The following is a 22,150-nucleotide window of genomic DNA, read 5'->3' as shown; positions in this document are numbered from 1 at the left end:
GCTTTAATGGAACCAATGCCCATGTCATTTAGTTGCTAGTGGAGCGAACAATGAGGCCTGGCTGAATTCACAGCACTGGGAGAGAAAGTTACAATGTATATGAAAATAACATTGCCCTAACTGTCATTAAGCAACTGCAGAAACCTGAGTAAACCCTTTCCTGCTTTTAAAAGTAGCTGCCAGTAAAAATCCCCAACAAACCAGTAAATGATTTTGATTTCCTAATGACTAACTAATCAGTACCAAGAATAACAGTAAGTTTCAAATACATTTTTCAGTCAAGACGTATCTTCTATACTATCAGTAAAACCTTTCTGTACATTCTACAGCATCAGGCACACACAGCAGCAGGTGGAGAAGCGTTTTTAGCTCCTATGCTGTGGATCCCTTCAAATTCAAAGACAGTTTCTCCACTAGTAGGAGCTGGAAATTGCATAAACATCTCGCAGCTTTTGAAAAACTCAGCCCATGTTTACAGAGCACAAATGCTCCCCAAATCTTGAATTATTTAACTTGAATAAAGGATCTTGCAATCTCCCTATAGCTGTTCCTGACATTTACGCACACATGTCAGCATCACTTCCGGTGCCATAATGCTGGTATTTTGACATTCTCTGTGCTGCCCTCTCTGTGTGTCTCAGTTTCAACGTGCTTAAGCTGTCATTTTTTTTTCTAGTGCAAGCAGAGCTGAGCCCTGGATTTCATGTACTGACAAGTTGAGGGATACAGCAGTTCCCACGGAGGCAGAGGATTGGAACGAGCATTACTTTTGCTGTTCATCCTACAGGTCACACACAACAAGTATGGCTGGGCAGAGAGTAACTGTGGGCCTTGGCTTCAGGGACAAGAGGAGTCCTTATGCTGCCTTCAGCCCGTTTTACACAGGAGTCAAGTCAGTGACTTCAGGGAAATAGCCCTTGCCTCTCACTGGAATAAAGCAAGAGATGCAAGCAGATGGTGTGTACTAGGAAAATACCTTCCGTTCTAATCCGGTCACGTACCCACACCCAGCTGATATATCTGCTGTTTTCACACCCTAGCACTAGCTATTGAAGCAAATGCATGATCATGGAGAGGTTGCACGGATCCATCTCCATGCAAGACAAAAAGAGTTGAATTGTTCCTATGTCCATTCAGTCTCTTGAACTGTGAGCAGCTGTGTCCCATTGCACATACTCTGCTCCAAAATCCCCGTGGTAGAGGCCATGCTACAAGACTGTACCCAAAGGGAGGAATCCTGTAGTGCTGGTGATGGGTTGGGCACTCTGGTAATTTACAGTCAAGTAATGGATGGTTTTCAGGGCATACTCGAGGCTTAAAGGCAGCGCACGAACAAGACTTTTCAAGCCACCGCATTTTCATTATTTCCAAACCTCACTGAATAACAGATCGGGATAGAAGCCCTTTGGATTAGCATGTGTCAGATTAGCTAATGAAACAGTTTAATCTTTTCCAGCGTCCAGTGTCCTTTGCGAGACACGTTCTACAGGTACCCTTGGCCGTCTCCTTGTGCATTCACATTCCTCCTTAAGTGTCTGTCCTGAAGCTCGCGAAGTCACCTTTAGCTCTTTCTCTTGACAAACAGGACAGCAAGCTGTAAGACCTTTGTTGCGACAACTTGGACATGTCAGGACAAGCTGCCGGCAGTGCTGGCTGGAACAAAGTTTATACTGGTCCCACAGTGTCCCACAGTATCTGCATGCTGGAGGGAGGAGGAAAAGAAAAAGTTAACATCCACTTGCTCCATCTGTCTTCCTTGCAGAGGGTTCTCTGTGGCACCAGGGGGCTGCAATATCTCATTTAAGTGGCTATCTATTGTCTTCCAGTTTTTTAATTCCTGCTTTATCTTAATCTTCTAGAACCTAGTTCATTTTTAATCTTTCAATTTTGATGTAAAAACCTAGGACAGCTGTATCTCAGGACAAGAAAAAACTTCTTCCTCTAGTTCCAATCAGACAGATTTAAAGATTCTTGCTGCCAAGAGAAGAAGACAGATATGCTGGTGGTAATTAAGCCAGTATGCAGGAACGTTGCCTGCTAGGCAAGGGGGTGCCATGAGACTTCCTTCCACCTAAAAGCAATGGCTGGTGCAGATGGGGTGTCATTTGCAATCCTGGTAGAGTCCTTCCATAACATCAGACAGGTTTTAACCCTTTAACTGAAAGCTACAGCCCAGTTTAGCTGTATCACCAAGACAGCGCCTACCCCAACACTTCCCCTTGAAACTTCTGTAGGAATGGCTGTGATGTATCCAAAGTGTGTCCTGTTTCTACACCAAGCCAAGCACCTTCAAGATGTATAGGGTAAGTGCAGAGGAGGAATGGGAGGTTATGCTCAAAAAGCTACCCACACAGAGAAAAACCAGCACTGCTTCCTAAAAAAGGCTAGAGCCAACTGAGAAGAAGAAAATAGGTACTTTGTTTGCAATATCTGAAGAGCGACCTCAGCCAGAAGACCAGGCAATGTTCTTAACTTCAACTAGAGGTCACTGAAATTCTATAGGCTACAGAAACTTTTAAAGCATGAAAATAACCAAGTGCTGTAGAGCTTAGTGCCACCACTCTCCCAGTGCCTGGCAGTCTGTGCTGACGTTCTGTGAGATTACTGGAGAGGAGAACAGCTGACAACAGGAGAACTATTCAACGCTTCGGTCACTTGGCCAACCACAGTCTGATCAGCAGTGTAGGCAACAAGTGGGTAATGACAGCAGTAGTGCTTGACCTCCGTCTCCATAGCAGCAGATGGCTCGTAACAGCAGCTGTTCTGCAGGAAATGCTTCCTTCTACTGCCCCAGTTTTAGGGAAGTCTGTTTAGTGACCCCATTTTCTCTCATTTCTGTTTTCTGTGCTAAAGCCATAAAGCTGGTGATCATCATGAAAAGTGACAGCACTAAAAGATCAAAGTGAGTATGAGGAAGAACTACACAGACCAGTTTGGCTATACCTATCCTGCACATCTCTGTGGAAATGATTGCAATAGCTTCCCAGCCTTCTGCACTTTTATTATCTAGTCCTACCTGAGATGATATCTTCATTGGAATGAATGGCGTAACGATCATCAAACACAAACAGCTTCCCCCTGTAGAATCCATCTGGAAACTCTTCCAGGTACTTGTGAATTCCACCTTTTAGCTGGTAAACCTCTCTGCACACTGCCTGTTTAAAGCATATTAGCAGAAAAGCTGAAGAAGACAGCAGCAGTGGTGGTGTGCCAGAGTTCTCAAAGCAAATGTAAACACCAGGGGACAAGGAAAAGCAGCAGCTTCTCATTGGCCATCAAACAACACCACATGCAACCACAACTCTAGGCAGTGCCACCAGGGACTACTGGGCAGCTCCACAATGCTGGCTTGTTGACACGAACCCAAATGTGCATTTAATGTTACAGCCAAAAAAAGGCTGGTAACCTCCTCAGCTGAGGGAGGTTTGCTGCATCACAGATCAAACGCTTTTAAACCTCTGTGAACCGCTGCTTATTCTGTTTTTGTGTACTGAGCTGTTAGCAGGAGCAGAATTTCTCAGGGTTCATATTGGTACAGCAGAGGAAAAAAAACAAAAAAAATCAAGGTTTAAATCTTTGGAGAACATATATATGTGCTGTTCCCTTGCTCCTTGAGGGAAGGATCCAGGAGAAGAGTGGGATGGAAAGCACAATTACAACAATGCAATGTGCTGGATTTAATTCCACAACACTGGGAAACTACCGACTGGCTGATTTTCACCAGTCCGAGATGCTTAAGCTGTGCAGTAATGACCACAGAGCCTAACCGAGACAGAGCTTGCGGAAACACTGCAGAATGCTCTTAAGCCCTCCTAAAAGCACGACAATGGGCATGGCAGACTTACAAATGCCTCTTCTGAGTAAACGGGTTATATAATTATTTTCACAGAGCAATCGCTGCTGTGACACTAGTCCATGCAGATCACTCTAAGCTGCATTAAACTACCCACGTCCTTGACATACAGCATGAGGCAAGTGTGCATTAGAGACGTTCATCCCCCCACCTGCTCACTGGGCAGTTTGTGCTCGGTAAGAATTTACCAGGAAAAGACAGCTGCCCTTAAAGCAGCCTCAATACCTGTGCCCTCGGAATGACATCTCACCTTGCTCCGTAGGTAAGCAGAGCCTCTTTCACAACGAATCCCTCCTGTGCAGTACATCAGGACACGCTTGTCTTTAAAAAGCTCCAGGTTTTCATCTACGTAGCTGGGAAAATAGCTGAACTTCCTGATATCTGGAGCCAGACAGCCCTGGAAATGTCCCTGCAATAACAACAGATGGCCTTGCCACTGGTTACAAGCAGTCTTACATGGTTAAGGTCTGTGCCTCAAACTAGAGGAAGTAACAAACCTTTAGGCCTAGGCAGTTCCTCAGCTGCATTTATGCAACAAAATACCTGTTAAAATCTGTAAGAAGATTCTGGATACCGCACGTCTCCTCATCCAAACATAAAAGAGGGAGCTAAGCAGAACAGAACTGTCAGACAGAGGATGAGCCAAACTAGTGCAAGAGGGCCAGTGGGTGTGACAGCAGAATGCCCCTACTCTTTTTGACATACAAGACACAGCAAAAAAGATGGAAAACATCCTTACAAATTACACTACTTCAAACTACATGGTGTTCACTGCTAATGCTGTATGGACCACTTTGTCTTCCTCTTGCCTCAAGCTGTGTAAGCACTTAGCCAGGCAGGCTCCATGCCGAGTAGCTGAGCAGGTCCTCTGGCTGCTTGTGTCTAACATTCATTACTACACTGAACTTTGTACATATTACAGTCAATCTGGAACACAGAATCTCTTCTTCCAGTAATGTTACACCCCCACAACATGAAATGCTTCCGCCAGCACCTGTAATACACTGCGAGAAGCAGGCAAACAACACTTACGATTTTACTTTCATAGAAGTTCCTACAGTCCAGCAAGATGGTATCACTTTGTCCTTGACTGGCCTGAGACAAATACTGTTCTACTTCTCTATGAAATTCTTGAGGGGATAAATGGATTCCTTTAACACAAAAAAAAAAAAAAGAAAAAAATAGAAGTGAGAAGCAGAGCTACAAAACAATGTTACGCATGATCTCACCGATACAGATTTTCCTCAGACACTCAAACAATAATTTTCTGTGATGGCTCACAGACTTTTCATCCTAGCTCAACCAGCCAAGTTTATCCATGTTTGGCTTCCTATTGGCAAATGAAAGAAAACACAATGCTGTTCCACATGACAGAAGCAGCAGCAGACAGGCGCCTGTCTCCATGATCTTTGTTATGTCCCCCGGGCAACTCTTACAGTTGTAAAAGAAAGAGTGTAAAATGTTTCCCTTCCCTTTGCTCATCTTTTGTTACATTTGGAGACAGAGAAGTGCACAGAAATGCAGTTTTTCAATGAAACTCTTCTCTGTTGATAAAAATGGAAAACTTCCGTAAGCATGTATTACTTTCCTTGCCACTTCAATTTACAAAGTTTCTGAGCTTTCAGGTTGCTCAGGACTTAGGACTCCCAACCTTCTGAAAAACAAAAAACCTCCCCCACCAAAATCCTGCACCTTATTAAAAAATAACCCTACAAGCCACCTGCCTAAGTAATGGGAACTATCTTCAAAAAACACTGCAAAATAAGAGGAAAAATAGAAAAAAAAGGAAAGAAATATCCAAGTATACATCCCACAAACTGCCAAAAAATAGGTTAAAAAAAACCTACTCTGCCAAAACTACTGAAAAATATAGGGATGGGGAAAAACACACAAAAAAATGCTGTAGGAATTTACCACCAAGAAAACCTCTTGGTGTAAAAAAAAAGCCCAAGACTGCTCTGCTAATTGCTATTTGCTGTGCTCTGGCTTACCGCCTGCGTAAGTGTCCTCATAGCAGATGCACAGTCACTAACCTCTTATCAGGCATAACCCATACTAAGCAGCAGCAGGTAGCAGAAAACAAACGCAGCCTGTGTTAGGGGAGTGGCACGAATGTGATTCAGAACCTGGCTCTGCTTTGGTGTAAAAGGCAGAAGCATGGCTGTTAACTTCAGCACAAGGATTGTCAAGCACTGGAACAGGCTGCCCAGGGCAGTGGTTGAGTCACCACCTCTGAGTGTATTTAAAAGACGTGTAGAAGTGATGCTTAGGGACATGGTTCAGTGGGGACTTGGCAGTGTTAGGCTAACAGTTGGACTCAATGGTCCTCCAAGCTTCTTCCAACCTAAACGATGTTATGATTCTAAGTAAAGGCGGGTCAGCAGTCCCTAACAGAAGAACATGTATAGACTCAACTGTAAGCTTTAGTGGGAGTCTAACATTTTCAAAAAAAAGCTCTCAGCATCCACAGCACCATCAGAGCTCTTTATATGGTATAATTTCTGAGCAGTCTCGAGCACCTACAGAACGTTTAGAACAAGTATGAATATATTCATGCACTGAAATGTCTTTCCTAACCGTCCTACATCGTTTCACCTTACATCCGGCTTTATTAAGTGTCTAATGACTTACTCCCTGACTTAAGCACAAGGTATGTCCCTAACCCAAAACAAGGTAACTGCTGGATGTCATTTGAACTATTACTGTTTGCCACAGAACAGAAAGTTAATTCTAAAGTTTTTTGAGGCAGCCAAGCACTTAGCAAACAAAAACATGGGCCAGCAAATTCCCAGCATCAGTAACTTTTGACTACCAGTAAGAGATGAATTTCCTCATCTACTTGTCCTGTGTCCTGGCCACTGTGCAGAAGGAAATGTTTTTCATGAAGGTACTTCATTCTTCACTCACTTCTCACTTGGGTGAGAGGTTTTATTTTTGATGAAATCAGCTTACCAGTTTCTTTATAAGACACTATATTTGGATCAATGCCCATAGGTACAATTTCTTTGAATACTCCAACTCGAAGGTCTGGGAAACAGTGAGCTCCTCCTGCACTGCTCTAGGAAATTAAACAGAAAAACAGTCCACCAAAATTTGCCCCTACAGAGCATGCTGACCCTGACAGAAATATTAAATGATGTCCAGTAACACATCATGTTGACACATCTGGGCCCCGTGGTTCTCTTCAGCCCCTCCGACCCCTGACACAAGCACGCTACGCCTCTGGCTGTGCCATGTGCCATGGGGACTGCAGTGCTTCATGGGCATGAGACACATATGGGAGGTCAGCCAGGCTCAACATTTGTTAACAGTGAGTCTGACGCCTCTCGCCCCCCGAAACTCAAGTGCCGGATTTCCCCTTTGGAGGTCTCAGCAATCCCTTTTCCGTAGGCACCCTTGCCGCAGGTGACAGGACGTGAGAATTTGTGCCGGGCTGAGTCTCAACATGACTCAGGCAACATCGCGCAGATGGACACTCCAACAGAAGTGCAGTACTGTGCAGCACTGCCCCAGGTATCACGGAAATCAGCCTGCAGCAGCTACAGTGGCCACTGAATATTTTCACAGCCCCAAGTGCAATTTTCCCTCCTCCATGCCCATGTCTTCATGGCACAGGGACCCGAAACCCCCACTTACTTGGGAACACAGCATGCAGAGGAACGGTGAGACAGAAAATACCGTATGTACTAGCGCATGAATGTTGAGGCCCAGAGAGATCATGCAGGGTTGGACATTTTGCAAAGATGAAGGTAAAAACTCCATCCCTGTTCTGCTTTTGCATCTACATGTGACTGTAATTAACAGGTCACATTTACTCTTGCAATTCAGCCAAGTAAAACAGTTAACAAGCTAAGAATGAATCAGAACTGCAGCTCTACATGGGATTTGAGTGTCACTAACTCTCTTTGATCCAGTTATTTACAGAAAACAAGTACTTCTCCCTGCAAATAAAATTGTGTGGAAAAGAAAAACGCTAATAAAAGCAGCAGCTTTCCTTCCTCACAGAGGAAGCAGTACCTACAGTGCTGGGGCAGCAAAAGCCTACCAGAATGCCATACAGTGCCAGCCACAGCTGCCATCACCATGTGAAGACAGCCTTCAGCACATATGCTCAGGCTCAAGCAGAAGATAGCACCTCACTCTCCCTCCAGTCAAGCACTAACTGAAGCAGGGAGAAACCTCTTGACTCCTTTGGGATGATACACACAACTTGGGATGATACACACAACTGGAGTGCTGTGTTGGATGGTTACAAGCTCTTCAAGAGAGATAGCCCAGGCAGGAGAGGAGGGGGAGTGGCTCTGTAAGTTAGGGAGGGTTTTGAATGTCTGGAGATCAGCAATGCTGATGAAAGGGTAGAATGCTTGTGGATCAAAATAAGGGGGAAGGCCAATAGGGTTGGCATCACAGTGGGAGTCTGCTATAGACCACCCACTTAGGAAGAAGATGTAGATGAAATATTCTACAAACAATTAGGGGAAGTCTCACAGTCACAGCCACTAGTTCTTGTGGGTGACTTCAACCTACCAGATATTTGCTGGAATTTGAATACACCAGTGAGGAAACAGTCCAGGAGGTTCCTAGAGTGTCTGGAAGACAACTTCCTGATACAGCTGGTGAGGGAACCAACAAGGGAAGGCTCCCTGCTGGACCTGCTGTTTACCAATAGAGAAAGACTCATAGAGGGTGTTAGGGTTGGAGACTGTCTTGGACATAGTGACCATGAAATAATAGAATTTTCAGTCACAGAAGCAGTAGGAAGAGGGGTCAGCAGCTGCCTTGGACTTGATGCCTTAGACTTCCGGAGGGCAGATTTCAACCTTCTTAGGAGACTGGTTGGAAGGGTCCCCTGGGAGTTGGTCTGGAAAGGCAAAGGGGTCCATGAAGCCTGGACAATTCTCAGGAAGGAAATCTTCAGAGCCCAGGAGCAGGCTGTCCCAATGAACCGCAAGGCGAGCTGGAAGGGCAGAAGACCAGCCTGGCTGAACAGAGAGCTCTGGCTAGAGCTCAGGAACAAAAAGAAAGACTATGACCTATGTAAGAAGGGGCTAATCACTCACGAAAACTACAAGGATTCTGTGAGACGATGCAGGGAGAAAATTAGAAAGGCAAAAGCCCAGCTGGAGCTTAATCTGACAGCTAACATAAAAGACAATAAGAAAAGTTTCTACAAATACCTTGACAGTAAAAGGAGGGTTAGGGAGAATCTCCACCCCTTGCTAAATGCAATGGGAGAAATAGTAACTGGGGATGAAGAAAAGGCTGAGGTACTCAATGCCTTCTTTGCTTCAGTCTTTGCTCTGTCTTCAGCCAGACCAACTCACTGGGTGATATGCCTCTAGAACCAAATGGTGGAGATGGAGAGCTTTATCAAGGTTTCTTTCAAGAGGAAACGGTAAGCGAACTGCTGCACAGCTTAAATGTGCAGAAGTCTATGGGGCCGGATGAGATCCACCCAAGAGTTCTGAGGGAGCTGGCGGACGTGCTTACCAAGCCACTTTCCATCATTTACCAACAATCCTGGCTAACAGGGAAGGTACCAGCTAACTGGAGGTTGGCAAACGTGACGCTGATCTACAAGAAAGGTAAGAGGGAAGACCCAGGGAACTACAGGCCTGTCAGTCTGACCTCAGTGCCAGGTAAACTCATGGAACAGATCATTCTTAGTGTTATCATGCGTCACGTACAAGACAGCCAGATGATCAGGCCCAGTCAACATGGATTTATGAATGGCAGGTCTTGTTTGACCAACCTGATCTCCTTCTATGAGAAAATGACCCGTTTAGTGGACGAGGGAAGAACTGTGGATGTTGTTTACCTCGATTTTAGCAAAGCCTTTAACACTGTTTCCCATAACATTCTTCTGCAGAAGCTGGCTGCCTACGGCTTGGACGGGTGTACGCTTTGCTGGATCAAAAACTGGCTGGATGGCCGGGCCCAGGGTGGTGGTGAATGGAGTTAAATCCAGCTGGTGGCCGGCCACCAGTGGTGTTCCTCAGGGCTCAGTGCTGGGGCCTGTTCTCTTTAACATCTTTATCAATGATCTGGATGAGGGGATTGAGTGCACCCTCAGCAAGTTTGCAGATGACACTAAACTGGGAGGTAGTGTTGATCTGCCTGAGGGTTGGGAGGCTCTACAGAGGGACCTGGACAGACTGGGTTGATGGGCTGAGGCCACCTGTATGAAACTCAACAAGACCAAGTGCCGGGTCCTGCACTTGGGCCACAACCACCCCCTGCAGCGTTCCAGGCCTGGGGAAGTGTGGCTGGAAAGCTGCACAGCAGAGAAGGACCTGGGGGTGCTGGTCGACAGCCGATTGAACATGAGCCAGCAGTGTGCACAAGCAGCCAAGAAAGCCAATGGAATCCTGGCATGTATCAAAACCAGTGTGGCCAGCAGGGGCAGGGAAGTGATTGTTCCCCTGTACTCAGCACTGGTGAGGCCACACCTGGAGTATTGTGTCCAGTTTTGGGCCCTTCACTTCAAGAAGGACGCTGCGGTGCTGGAGCGGGTTCAGAGATGGGCAACAAAACTAGTGAAGGGTTTAGAGAACTTGTCCTATGAGGAGCGGCTGAGGGAGCTGGGACTGTTTAGTCTGGAGAAAAGGAGACTCGGGGCACCTTATCACTCTCTAGAATTACCTGAAAGGAAGTTGTACGGAGATGGGGGTCGGTCTCTTCTCCCACGTTATGAATGACAGGACGAGAGGGAATGGCCTCAAGTTACGCCAGGGGAAATTTAGGTCAGATATCAGGAAAAATTTCTTTACAGAGAGGGTTGTGCAGTATTGGAACAGGCTGCCCAGGGAGGTGGTGGAGTCCCCATCCCTGGAGGTGTTTAAAAACTGTGTAGATGTGGTGTCAAGCAATATGGTTTAGGGACCCTGACAGTGCAGGGTGAATGGTTGGACTCGATGATCTTGAAGGTCTCTTCCAACCAGACGATTCTATGACTCTACCGGTGTATGTTCTGTAGAAGACATCCAATTAATGGAACTGACAGTGCACCTATACAGACACCAAAGCCTGCATGAACCTAAACCAGCAGGCTTCTAGGCGAGGATCTCAAATCAGGGTGAAGAAGAAGAGAGCGTGGGAATGCTTTGCTTGGGTGTGGGTACATTGCGATTCCTTGGTTTTGGCAGTCAAGTTGGAATCAATGCTTGCTGAAGAACGGTGTGGCTGAAGCACACTCCCTCATTCACCTGTAAGGGGAGCTTTGCTGCTGCACTCATAGCTGCCAAAGCTTGTAGCAGCTGCTATCGCCACTCACGATAACCGCTACTGATAGTGAAAACGGGCAGAGATATTTAAACAAAGGTCAGGAACCCTTGGCTTAGATCAGTGCTGGGAGAGCAGAACTGCTAGAGCAGAAGTAATACTATCAAGAAGCAATGTGCTTATTTCTCAAAAACTAAACGTCCTTCATTAACAATGTCTTATGTAGAAATTACTTTTTTCGTACCTTGAAATCCTCTTGACGCAAAATGTCCTTGAACAGAGGCTGGGAAAGCATAACTTCAATGTAGAGACTGGTAGCTACTTTGCTTCCACCGACTGTCCCATTAATCCCTTCTGAAGCAACTCGTACCTAGAAGGCAAGAGGAGAAGCTGGGGCTAAGGCTTAGCAACAGCAAAAACAGATCACAGTGAAATTAGCAAAATATGACTGGGTGACAAAAGGCAGACACAGAAGTATGTCCAGAAAAGAGACTACTGTGGAAGGAAGGAAAAGATGGTTACACTGAAGCTGAACATAGAGCAGACAGTAAATAAAATAAGAATAAAACCCCAGTAATTACTTTTGAGCCATTTCAAAAAAATTACATCGAGACAGTCAGAAAGGTTTGTGCAATAAACAGAAAAATGCTAACTGCTTAACAGGCAAATCATGCAGTCAGCATTAAAATTCTGTAATTTTAATTCTGACTTCTTCCTGGAAGTCTGCCTCAGGAAGAACAACGGGATTGTGCCAATGACTCATGCAGCTAAAAGGAAAATCTGAATATGCATAATATTGCATGTAATATTAAATTTCAGTGTGAGTCATTTTATCTCCAGCACTGAGAAATGAATAAAAACTCCAAGTGGTAAAAAAAAAAAGCCTGAACATAAGAGGCAAGGAAAAAAAAAACTGGTTGAGAAGGCAAATGCTGTACCTGTCTTGGAGATGGGGAAAAAAAAAAAAAAAAAAAAGAGAGAAAAATACCAACCACCAGACAAGATAGCTGACCAAAACAGAAGTGAATACATCAGGACATTTCAATCCCAGACCTGCGCTGATGTAGAACAGTGAAGGTGCCTACCATTGGCAGAGAAAGAGAAGCTACTTAGGAAGACAAGTCAAAGATAAAAGTAGTCTCCTGCTCTCAGTTGCCCTCTTGAAAAATCCTTCTCCTCACAGATAGCCTAGGAACATCAGCTTTGTGAGGCTAAAATTCACATTTGCCCACAGCCTCAAGAGGCCAGCTAGATGAGCCAACTCAGCTCTTTGGTCTGGTCTGCCAGGAATGAACTTTCCGCAGGAATGAGCACGGCTATCCTATGGTGTGGTCTAAACTGTTAGTTGCTCTCGTCTCATTCCTGACAGTACGGATTACAGCTCAGTGGAGTGATTCTGACTGGAAGACCATTGCACATTAAGGAGTTAGTGATACACGTAACAGTTAAGCAGAGCAAGCCCAGACTCATGCTGCATGGTGCCAGGACCTCCAGCTTGGCCTTCAGGCTATGTTGTGCTGCATGAATCCTTTAGCCACAGGATAAACCCAGTCTGATAATCCTAACAGAGATGCCTGCATGCAGCTCCCTACTGATACCCGTAATTATGCCACCTGTGTGTCCTTGCTTTTATCTAAAAGCGCATCAAGAAGCTCTTATGTGAATATCCTTTCTGTTTGACAGTAGGGGTGATGAAAAGACGTGTTTTCCTATTAAAAAAAAAAATCTGTAACAGTTTGAATGATGGAAACAGAATCATAGAATTGTTTAGGTTGGAAGAGATCTTGAAGATCATCGAGTCCAACTGTTAACCAAACACTGCCAAGTCTACCACTAAACCGTGTCCCTAAGTACTGCATCTACACATCTCTGAAACACCTCCAGGGATGGTGACTCAGCCACTTCTCTGGGCAGCTTGTTCCAGTGCTTGAAAATCTTTTCAGTGAAGAAATTTTTCCTAATATCCAGTCTAAACCTTCCCTGGCACAACTTGAGGCCGTTTCCATTTGTCCTGTCACTTGTTACTTGGGAGAAGAAATCAACACCCAGTTGGACAGCCTCCTTTCAGGTAGCTGTAGAAAGAGATAAGGTCTCTCCTCAGCCTCCTTTTCTCCAGGCTAAACAAACCCAGTTCCTTCAGCTGCTCCTCATAAGCCTTGTGCTCTAGACCCTTCACCCGTTCACCAGCTTCATTACTCTTCCTTGGACAGGCTCCAGCCCCTCAGACAGGGTAACCCTTGCAAGGACAGCATGCTGCGCATGGATCAGAGGCTTGTTCAATGCTGCACAGCTCAGGGTTCCCAGCATCAAAAGGGACCTAAGGTAGTCTGTATTACTTTCTTTCTCTTTGTAGTGTTTGCTCTTAAACAGCATTTAAAATGATACTTCAGAGAGTCTGACTACCCTTCTTAATGGAATCATAACAGACTAGCACCTTCTGGTGCAAAACACTTTGTTTTTCACATGCGCCATCATCCTGCACTAAGCAAAGATGATGTTTTTTTTGGTAAGAATACAACCATTGCCTAAAACCTTACCTTGCCAGTGAGATGCAGATGCTGGCACAGAGCCTTTTGCCAAGCACAGAGTTTCTCTGGATCCTTCACCTCACAGTAGCAGTAATACAGAAGTACTTCTCCCACCTTGCTGTCCATAGTATGGCAAAGACGACCGAATAGGAAAAGGAAGTTAGGGTTGAAAGCACAAAAATATACTATTGCGTTAACCCTTCAAAAAGCAGACAATTTTCTTCTGGCAGGTGTGGGGAGAAAACCAAAACAAAACGATAAACTTTTGAGGGATTAGCACTGCTGGGTTTGCTTTATTTCCAAGAGGCAGAATATGAACTAAGAAAAAGCTACCCCATTCCTAGTTGGTTGTGGTTTAGCCCGGCCAGCAACTAAACGCCATGCAGCCACTCACTCACCTTCCTCCACCCCCAGGGGATGGGGAAGAGAACTAAAGGGGAAAAGGGAAGGAGACTCGTGAGTTGAGGTAAATAATAATAATAATAATAATAATAATAATAATAATAATAATAATAATAATAATAATAATAATAATAATAATAATAATAAAATAATAATAGTGATAATAATATATCCAAACAAGTGATGCACAGTGTAATTGCCCATCACCTGCTGATCAACGCCTGTTCTGTCCCAGCAAATGATTCCGAAACAGGTTAAGTCCCAACACCGCAATCCCAGATGGTTAAGAGGCCCGAAAAGAGAATGAGAGCAAGAGAGCACTCCAAGAGTCCGAGAGTGAGAGCCCTGGAAGAGCAAAAGCCCTTCTTTCCGGTCAACCCTCATCTATATATCGGGCATGACGCTGCATGATATGGAATACTAATTGGCCAATTTAGCCCTCAATCCTAAGTCTAATTTCAAATCATAAGGGGAGTCGTGGACTCTTTGTCCCGGCCATGCTCCCCCCTATCCTGTTGTGCTCCTGCACACTGGCAAGAACACGGCAGCTGAAAAGTCCTTGATGTCTCAGTGCCAACTACGAACATGAGTGTGCTGTCAGCATCCTTCTCATAGCGAATCCTGGACTAAAACCAAAACACGGAGCTCTTCTAGCTGCTAAAAAGAAAAAATAACTCTGTCCCAGCCAAAACCAGGACATAGTTCTCAAGACTGGTTATGAAACGAACTCATCTGTGCTGCATGGGACATCTCTGCCAGTGGCCTACTGCGTGCTCTGCTGAAGTTTCTCTCAACATGCAGGACACAAGAACTGCTGTTTTCTATGCATACAAGTGTCCCATTAAATGCTTAATTTGGCAAACTTGCACTTGAAAATTCAAGTTCTTGAGCTATCTAAACTTAAAAAGCCAAAATTTTCAGTGAGGTTGTGTGGGCCAGTATTCTGAGCAGCACAAGCAGAACTCTCTCACAGTCAGAAACATTTTCATGAAACTACTTATTCTTAACCAACAAGTTATTAATTCAGTACCCTTAAGGTACTTGAATAAGTAGAGAAAAGGGACCCGCACAGAGCATACCCCGCTCTTCTGCTCTTTTGTTTTCCGTTTCTTCCTTCCTTTCTTAAAGATCTAAGCTGTCAAGTAACACCTGTACAGGCTTGCTTTAACAATGAGGGATGATACAGCTCTGACAGCTCGATTCTACAAAGTGCCCACCTTTACTACAAAAGAAGTGCACAGTATCTACTTCTTTATCAGCACGGCATCAATTTGCATGTTTTGTACAGGCGTGAACAGTTGTGAAGGGAATTCAAACAAACCGAGTGGCTACTGGAGGGTACCAACACGTGCTGATCTACAGAAGTATCTCAGGAAGGTATCCGAAGAAGATGTAAAAGAGTATCGGGGAAGACTCTTCCTATATCTTAACGTGTCACTTGACCGAACTCCATAAAAAAAAACCCCAAAACAGTAGTGCCGGCAGAAGGTCCCGTGAAGCGTAAGCAGCCCAACACCCCGCCCCGGCCCAGTACCAGACCTCCAAACGGCTGAGCGCCTTTCTTACCTCGTTAGATCATCATAGCTAAGGTGACTCGTGTCTGGGAGCGCACAGCAGATCTCGGGGCTGCTACCAGGGCGCGCGTTTGCCCCCGCCGGAGCCGTGCCGCCCGCGGGCCCCGGCTCGGCGGCGGCCGGCTCGGCGCCCGGCGCCGCCCGCTGCCCGACGTCGGCGGCGTGCTGCAGGGCCACGTGCCTGTGGATGCCGGAGAGCTCCGCGAACGCCTGCCGGCAGCACCGCCACCGCACGCCCGCTCCGCCGGCGGCGCACCGGGCTTCGGCCGGCACCTCCTTCGCTTTGACGAACAGGGAGAAGGCCTGGAACGCACCACAACCGCCGCCCGTTACCAGCGCTCCCGCTGCCGCCCGGGATCCCCCCCGCCCCCACCAGCCCCACACCGCGACACCGACGCCGAGCCCCCCCGGGGAACGCCAGCCCGCTCCCCTCGGCTGGGGGCGTCCCCGGCCCGAGCGCCCGCCGCCGACCCACCTTCCTCCGGACGAAGGCGCGCTGCTTCCTGGCGGCCACCGCCTCGGCCGCGGCGCTGCCCCGCGGAGACTCCGCGCCGGCCGGCGGTGCCTCGCCCGGCACCATCTCCCCCCTCCTCAGGCGGGCCGGGCGGGGCGGGGCGGGGCGAGGCCCCGCCGCCCGCGAAGCGCCCCGGTCCCCCTTCGCGCCGGCCTCTCCCCGCCGCCCGCCCCGCGCCCCGGAAGTCCTCCAGGCCGGCGCGCGGGCGATGGAGCAGCGGGCAGAGAGGCGCCGCGCGCCCTTTCCGCCGGAAGCGGAGGTGCGGCGCGCTGGAAGTGGGCGGCGAGAGGATCGCGCTTCTTTCTGGCCCGCGTGAGGCGTCCCGGCTCCGCGCCGCCGCCTCTCCCCGCTTCCCGCCATGTCGCGGCGGCGGCACAGCGACGACAGCGACGGTGAGCGCCGCCGCCGCGCTCCCGCCCGCCACCCCCCTCACCCTCATCCCCACCCGCGCTCCCCGAGGCGGCGGGGGCGGCGCAGGCCGGGCCGTGGCGGGAGGGGGGGGGGGGTTGGGGCGGGATGGCGGGCGGCCGGCCGGGGACGGGGCTGCCCGGCGGTGACGGTGTGCTTGGTGTGTTGGAGCAGGGCAGCCCCACAAGCGGCGCAGGACGTCTGAGCCGTCGGAGATCGAGGAGAGGCTCGAGTCGCTCATCTGCAGGGTGGGAGAGAAGGTAGGCGGGCCGCCCCCCGGCTGGAGCCCGGGCCCGGGCGGCAGCTCGAGGGTGTTAATGGGCGGTTTGTTTTCCCCCTTTCTGCACGTTGCGTGTTGGTGGTTTATCTGTAGTAACCATCCAAAAAAAAAAGTTGAGGTTTTGGGGTTTTTTTTTATGAGACAGTTGGAAAGTTGTCAGATTTTGCAAAACTGTGTGATAAAACGTGTCCTTAAATAGTAGCGTTGCATCTTCTGATAAACAGCCGGCGAATAGCTATCACTTAGCATCTGCAGATGTTGTTGCTGGCTCTGGTCTGCCAGGGATGTGGAGGATCGGACTTGGTATGCCCGTGGCACCAAGACATGTTTCAAGTCTTGAAGAGATTTGAGGCTAATAGAAGGGGGGATAAAAGGAAAAGAACGGAAATGATAGTGCGCTGAAAAATAAGTCATGAAGGTGTTTAGTTTCTTGCTTTATCATTAATGTACTGCTCAGTTGCCCGACCAAGATGTCACTGAGGTAGTGTGAGATCTTGCGTCCCAGGGGAGCTCTGGAGTTGCTTGTGGGGGACGTGGGTGATCAGTTGCAGCTCTTCTGAGGAGTAGCTGCTCCTTCCTTCAGGCAAGTGGAAGCAGTGCTTTACTGCTAATGGAACTGAATCGTTGCTCTGAAAAAGGAGGTGTCGTAAAAGAATGCTTTCACCCAACTTCCTCGTCTTCCACATGAGAGTCAGGGGCTGGTTCTTATTGCCTGGTTGATGATGAAACTTTTTTTTTAATTTATTTTAGAGCAATTCGTCTTTGGAGAGCAACTTGGAGGGCCTAGCTGGTGTTTTGGAAGCTGATCTACCAAATTACAAAAGCAAGATACTAAGAATACTATGTACTGTGTACGTATGCAGGAGGTCTGGGAGATGCTTTCTTCTCTGTGCATAAGTTTAAGTGTTTAAGGTAGTTTAAATACCAAGAATGGCATCCTGAGTGCTGTTATAGCGTAGAGTTTACTACAAACAAAGGAAACAGAGGAAAAACCTTTTTATGTACTCAGTATAATTCAAGGAAAATGCCTCTTTACATTAGCTTGACTTGAAATGTTGCAGAGGCTTAAATCAGATAGAAGAAACCTCAGATCTGCTCTTCAGTAGCAGTGAGAACAGTGATACTGGGTAATATCTTGTTTCCCAATGAAACGCTTAAGAAGCTATTGGCTGATAACACTTACTTGGTCTTACTAGCTGAGCTGTTCTCTCGTTTCCTGTTCCTTTTCTCTGGCAATGTAATACTCATGACTCCATAAGCCCGTTTGCTAGAGGAGGGAAACTGGGAACACAAAGAGCTGAAAGCAGGCTCTCTGATAACTGACAGTTCTCCTTCCTCTCCCTAGAAAAGTGCAGGAGCAGAGATGTCCTGCGTGAGGGTCACTGGGCGTTGTCTGAGGGAGGGATTGTGCAGGGTCTGCAGTAGTGGGTAAGAGAAATAGGAAGGAGGGTTGCGGTGAAGAGGGAGAGTGTTCCAGCCCTAGCCTCTGCTGTGGTTTTGCAGATACTTTAAATCTATTTTGTAGCAATGGTTGTTAATGTAAGGCAAAGAGTACGTTGTAGGTTTTTTTTTCCTACAGCAGTAAGACGCTTCTGAAAGTATAGGGTTAACTTACGTGCATAGAAAAATGGCTGAGGAAAATTAGTTCTTTACAGTAGGACCTGACCTTCCCTATCTTGTGCTTTAAATCAGTTACTTTGACTTGAGAAAATTGGACTTAAAACTAATTAAAATTATTTCTAAATTAAGAACTTAAAACAACTTCTTGCATCATTGCATAAATTCTGCCACCTCTGGAATACTCAGCAATTAGATATAAATAAAAAGCAAATACTTTAAATGTACTGGAAAGTGGCACCTGCCTTTCTAAAGGACTGCAGTTAAAAAAAAAAAGGGTTGTCTGTAAAACATTAACCACAGGATAGAACGGTAAGATCACGCTAGCACTTTATTCTTATTTCCTCGTGAGGCGAGTTTACTTACAATAAGCGGGTTTTAAGATGCTATGCAGGTGCCAGTTGGCATGTGATGAGTAAACAACTAACACCGTGTTTCTTTTTCTGTGTCAGTGCACGTCTTTTACCAGAAAAGCTTACTGTTTACACGACACTAGTTGGGTTGCTGAATGCCAGGAACTACAATTTTGGTGGGGAATTTGTAGAAGCCATGATTCGTCAACTTAAAGAATGTCTGAAAGTCAATATGTATAACGAAGCTGTGCATTTAGTAAGTGGTTTTTTGTTTGTTTGTTTTAGTTTTTACCTCATCCTTTTTCTCTCCTCCTCCCTTCACCTTTTTGTTCCAGAAGGGCTGGGCCTTTCGTTGTGTATTACAGTCTCTTCTGGCGTCAGCGTGACATGCACTGTAGATATACTGAGAGGAAATACGTGAGAAGTATTTTCTTCTTTCTTCCTCTCAGGGGAGAGGAATCATATTACAGTTGCAAAATTGACTTCCAACTGTATATTTTCCCGATGACAAATTGATTTGTAGTAAAGAGGTGTTCCCACCTTACCAGTTCTATAGTGAAATGTAAAAGATAGATGAAAGTCATGCACTTGTATTGTTTTCAGAGGTGTATCATCTTCCTGTGGCTCCTACGGAAAAAAAAAAAAAGCTGAAAAGAAAATGAACAGTCTGGTTCTTAAAAGCTGTTTTTGATGACTGTTATCAGGCCTGTGTTTGCATTCTGCTAATGAGGGATGAAGATCAAGCAGGCTGGTTAAAGTGCTGTCTTGTCTTTGAAACCATTTGTTCAGCCCTTGCTGCTTATAGATTTTGTCTGCAAAAACGTATTAGGACTTCAGTGGTGTCTGATTTAGAAGCCCAGTGCCAAGCTCTCCAGCTTCTTTTGAAGCCCATTGGTGAAAATCAAGATTCTAGTATTTCAGTGTATTTTGTCAAGAGGCTGTTGTGCAACTGTGGGACACTCTTGCTAATAAAGTTCTCATTAGATCTCTGAATGTGCCGTCCTGCTTCTGGTTGCTCTGAACCTTCTCTGGTCCTGCTCATATACAAATGACTTGTGAGAGTAACAGCTAAGGGAGTGACAGTGGAAATCTTTCCTCAGCTTTGTCAAAGGCTTTTCAAAGTCTGTTCAGAGCAATGAGTATCTGGAAAGTAAGAGTTTGGTACTTTTCTCTATCATAGTTGCTCTTGGAATACTGTCTGCTTAGCCCAAATTGCTTTCCCAAGACTTCTTCCCAGTGATAAAAATGCCCATGTCGATTTTTTTGGACTACTTTTTGTGAATGTACCCTTAAGGAAAAACGAGCCTTTAACAAAAACTATGTGAGATTTTAATTGCTAGAATTTCAGCCTCTATTGCCCGTTAAGGTTGTGATGATGCTGGAAGAGCTTGTGTCCTACTACGGGGCCTTGTTTAAGTCTGAAGGCAGGATGCAAATCCAAAGAGAGGGGAGACAAATAAAAAAAAAAGGGGGCACTGCTCTGCCCCGTGTGTTTTCTACTTAAATTCCCATTTCTGTCAGTCTGGATTTCTTACTAGAGTGCGGCCAGATCAAGGATATATTCCTGATGTAGAGATTTTTTCCTTCCCAGGCAAATAAGGCCATTTGATTCCCAGCACGCCATCAGTCTGTAACATTTCTGAAACCTGAAAAAAACACCAACAGTTTTTACATAGGCTCTCTCTGTGTAGCTATCCATATTTCTGAATAAATAATTCCAGAAGTTAATTGTATATAATGTCATACAGGTTCAGCACTGCTGTTTCTTGATGCACATCTAGACTCATGAAGCAATGGATCCATCCGTCTTCAGCTTTTTAGAAGTTGTTTTTCTTTCCGCTTCTGTAGTTTTAGTGGTCTGATACCACTTAGAGTGTAGAAGCACAAGGCTTTTTTTCTGTAGTATCAATTTGCGTGTCTTCAAATGCATCCTGGTGTTTCCCACCCTTCCTTAATTAGAAATGCTGTCATTGCAGTGTTGCTGCAGTGAAACGGACTACAGATGTTACAATGAACGGTATTAGGCAACATTTAACAGTACTTGTCTGCCAGGGTTGAAAGGTGGGTCCGTACAGCGCTGCGGTATTTATCCCTTCGTAGTACTGAATGAACACTGTGCCTTTACTGATGGTTTTAGTCGTTTAAGTAATGTTTATTTGCTCTTGCACAGTCTTTTTAAAAATTATTAATTTAAAACATTTTTTTCGTCTTTTTTTAGGTTCGTTTTCTGTCTGATCTTGTGAATTGTCATGTAATAGCTGCACCTTCAATGGTGGCTATGTTTGAGAACTTTGTGAGTGTGACACAGGAGGAAGATGTACCCCAAGTAAGCAAAAGATCTGCAGGCTCCTATAGTGCTGTTTTCATAATTTTTCTGTGCTTATGCTTAGAACAGGGCAGTTCTGAGATGATGAACTAAATGGACTGTTGTGCAGTTTCTTTAGCATGTGTAAAAGGAGCCTGTGGCAATTAGAAAATAAGTAAGAAAGTATGGTCCTTTATAGTGAGGAAGCTGAAGTGAATTAATTTTACTTTACTTTGGCAAGTGCGTAGTGCCTGACTTGTTCTATCGATAATCTGCAGAAGGACTGTGGAAGTGATACCATTTTTTAAGTCTGCTTGTCACAGTTCAAGTTAAAAGTGGTATATTTCAAGCAAGAATAATTTTTTTTTACCATGGCTTGCCAACTCAGTCTTTAACGTCCTCCCAAAATAATAGTTTTGCTAATGTTTTAATTTAAATAGAAATTGGATGTGTGTACAAGATCTTTTGGAGCTTACTTGTATACTCAGATTTTAGTATATTTCTTTCCTGTAGGTACGATGTGACTGGTATATGTTTGCGTTTCTGTCATCTTTGCCTTGGGTTGGAAAGGAGTTATATGAGAAAAAGGATGCCGAAATGGATCGTCTCCTGTCTCAGACTGAGAGCTATTTGAAGTAAGTTGTAACTCATTAAAAACACTCTTTTATCGGTATCTATTCAAGTGTGGCTTAATAGCTTTGCTTTTCTTGCCTAAAGAGTCTTAGGTCTGAACCATTCTGTGGGGGAAGAAACCCTGAAAATAGAATAGGTGGAGAGATTTTTGAATTTGAAAAGTTTTATTGCCTTGTCTAGCTCTAGGATGTGTTGAAGGTCTTGCTCTGCTCATGCTAGAGCAGCTGCAGTTACAAGTGTGCTGTGAATATTGATAGGGTATTGCGTTAGTGCTCTGCAGTGGGACTGCTGTCTGTCTAGGTGCTTCAAGTTAACATTCTTGTCAAGATATGATAATAGAGGTATTTTAAGTAATCACAAACCTGGTTTTTATATACTATTGTCCTGGTTTTAGCTGGGACAGAGTTAGCTCTTCTTTTTAGCAGCTAGAAGAGCTCCATGTTTTGGTTTTACTCAGAGGCT

General features: G+C 45.6%; 2 protein-coding genes across 4 annotated transcripts in view; one reads left to right on the top strand and one right to left on the bottom strand.

The window, feature by feature from the left end:
* Nucleotides 1-1,019: 1,019 nt before the first annotated feature.
* Nucleotides 1,020-16,158, bottom strand: TSTD2 (thiosulfate sulfurtransferase like domain containing 2). The gene is made up of 9 exons (XM_086629504.1): nucleotides 16,054-16,158; nucleotides 15,571-15,881; nucleotides 13,612-13,720; nucleotides 11,319-11,444; nucleotides 6,806-6,911; nucleotides 4,886-5,004; nucleotides 4,104-4,262; nucleotides 3,017-3,155; nucleotides 1,020-1,702 (listed from the first exon to the last, which is right to left on the bottom strand). The coding sequence occupies exons 1-9, from the start codon at nucleotides 16,156-16,158 to the stop codon at nucleotides 1,443-1,445; spliced, it is 1,434 nt and encodes a 477-aa protein (XP_086485630.1). The 3' UTR covers nucleotides 1,020-1,442.
* Nucleotides 16,159-16,450: 292 nt separating this feature from the next.
* Nucleotides 16,451-22,150, top strand: part of NCBP1 (nuclear cap binding protein subunit 1) — a 33,260-nt gene continuing 27,560 nt past the window's right edge. Inside the window, exons 1-6 of one of the 3 annotated variants that reach the window (XM_086629595.1) lie at nucleotides 16,451-16,484; nucleotides 16,675-16,760; nucleotides 17,531-17,631; nucleotides 18,850-19,006; nucleotides 20,969-21,076; nucleotides 21,569-21,690. In XM_086629595.1, coding sequence (XP_086485721.1) covers nucleotides 16,451-16,484; nucleotides 16,675-16,760; nucleotides 17,531-17,631; nucleotides 18,850-19,006; nucleotides 20,969-21,076; nucleotides 21,569-21,690 — 608 coding nt within the window. Of the gene's footprint in view, nucleotides 16,491-16,671; nucleotides 16,761-17,530; nucleotides 17,632-18,849; nucleotides 19,007-20,968; nucleotides 21,077-21,568; nucleotides 21,691-22,150 lie in introns of all 3 variants that reach the window. The other 2 variants (XM_086629597.1, XM_086629596.1) reach the window with 2 other exon arrangements.

This window comes from Tauraco erythrolophus, chromosome Z (genome assembly GCF_009769465.1).
Source record: "Tauraco erythrolophus isolate bTauEry1 chromosome Z, bTauEry1.pri, whole genome shotgun sequence".
Lineage (NCBI taxonomy): Eukaryota > Metazoa > Chordata > Aves > Musophagiformes > Musophagidae > Tauraco > Tauraco erythrolophus.
The sequence above is the reverse complement of the archived record's forward strand: the minus strand, read 5'-3'. Positions and strand labels throughout refer to the sequence as shown.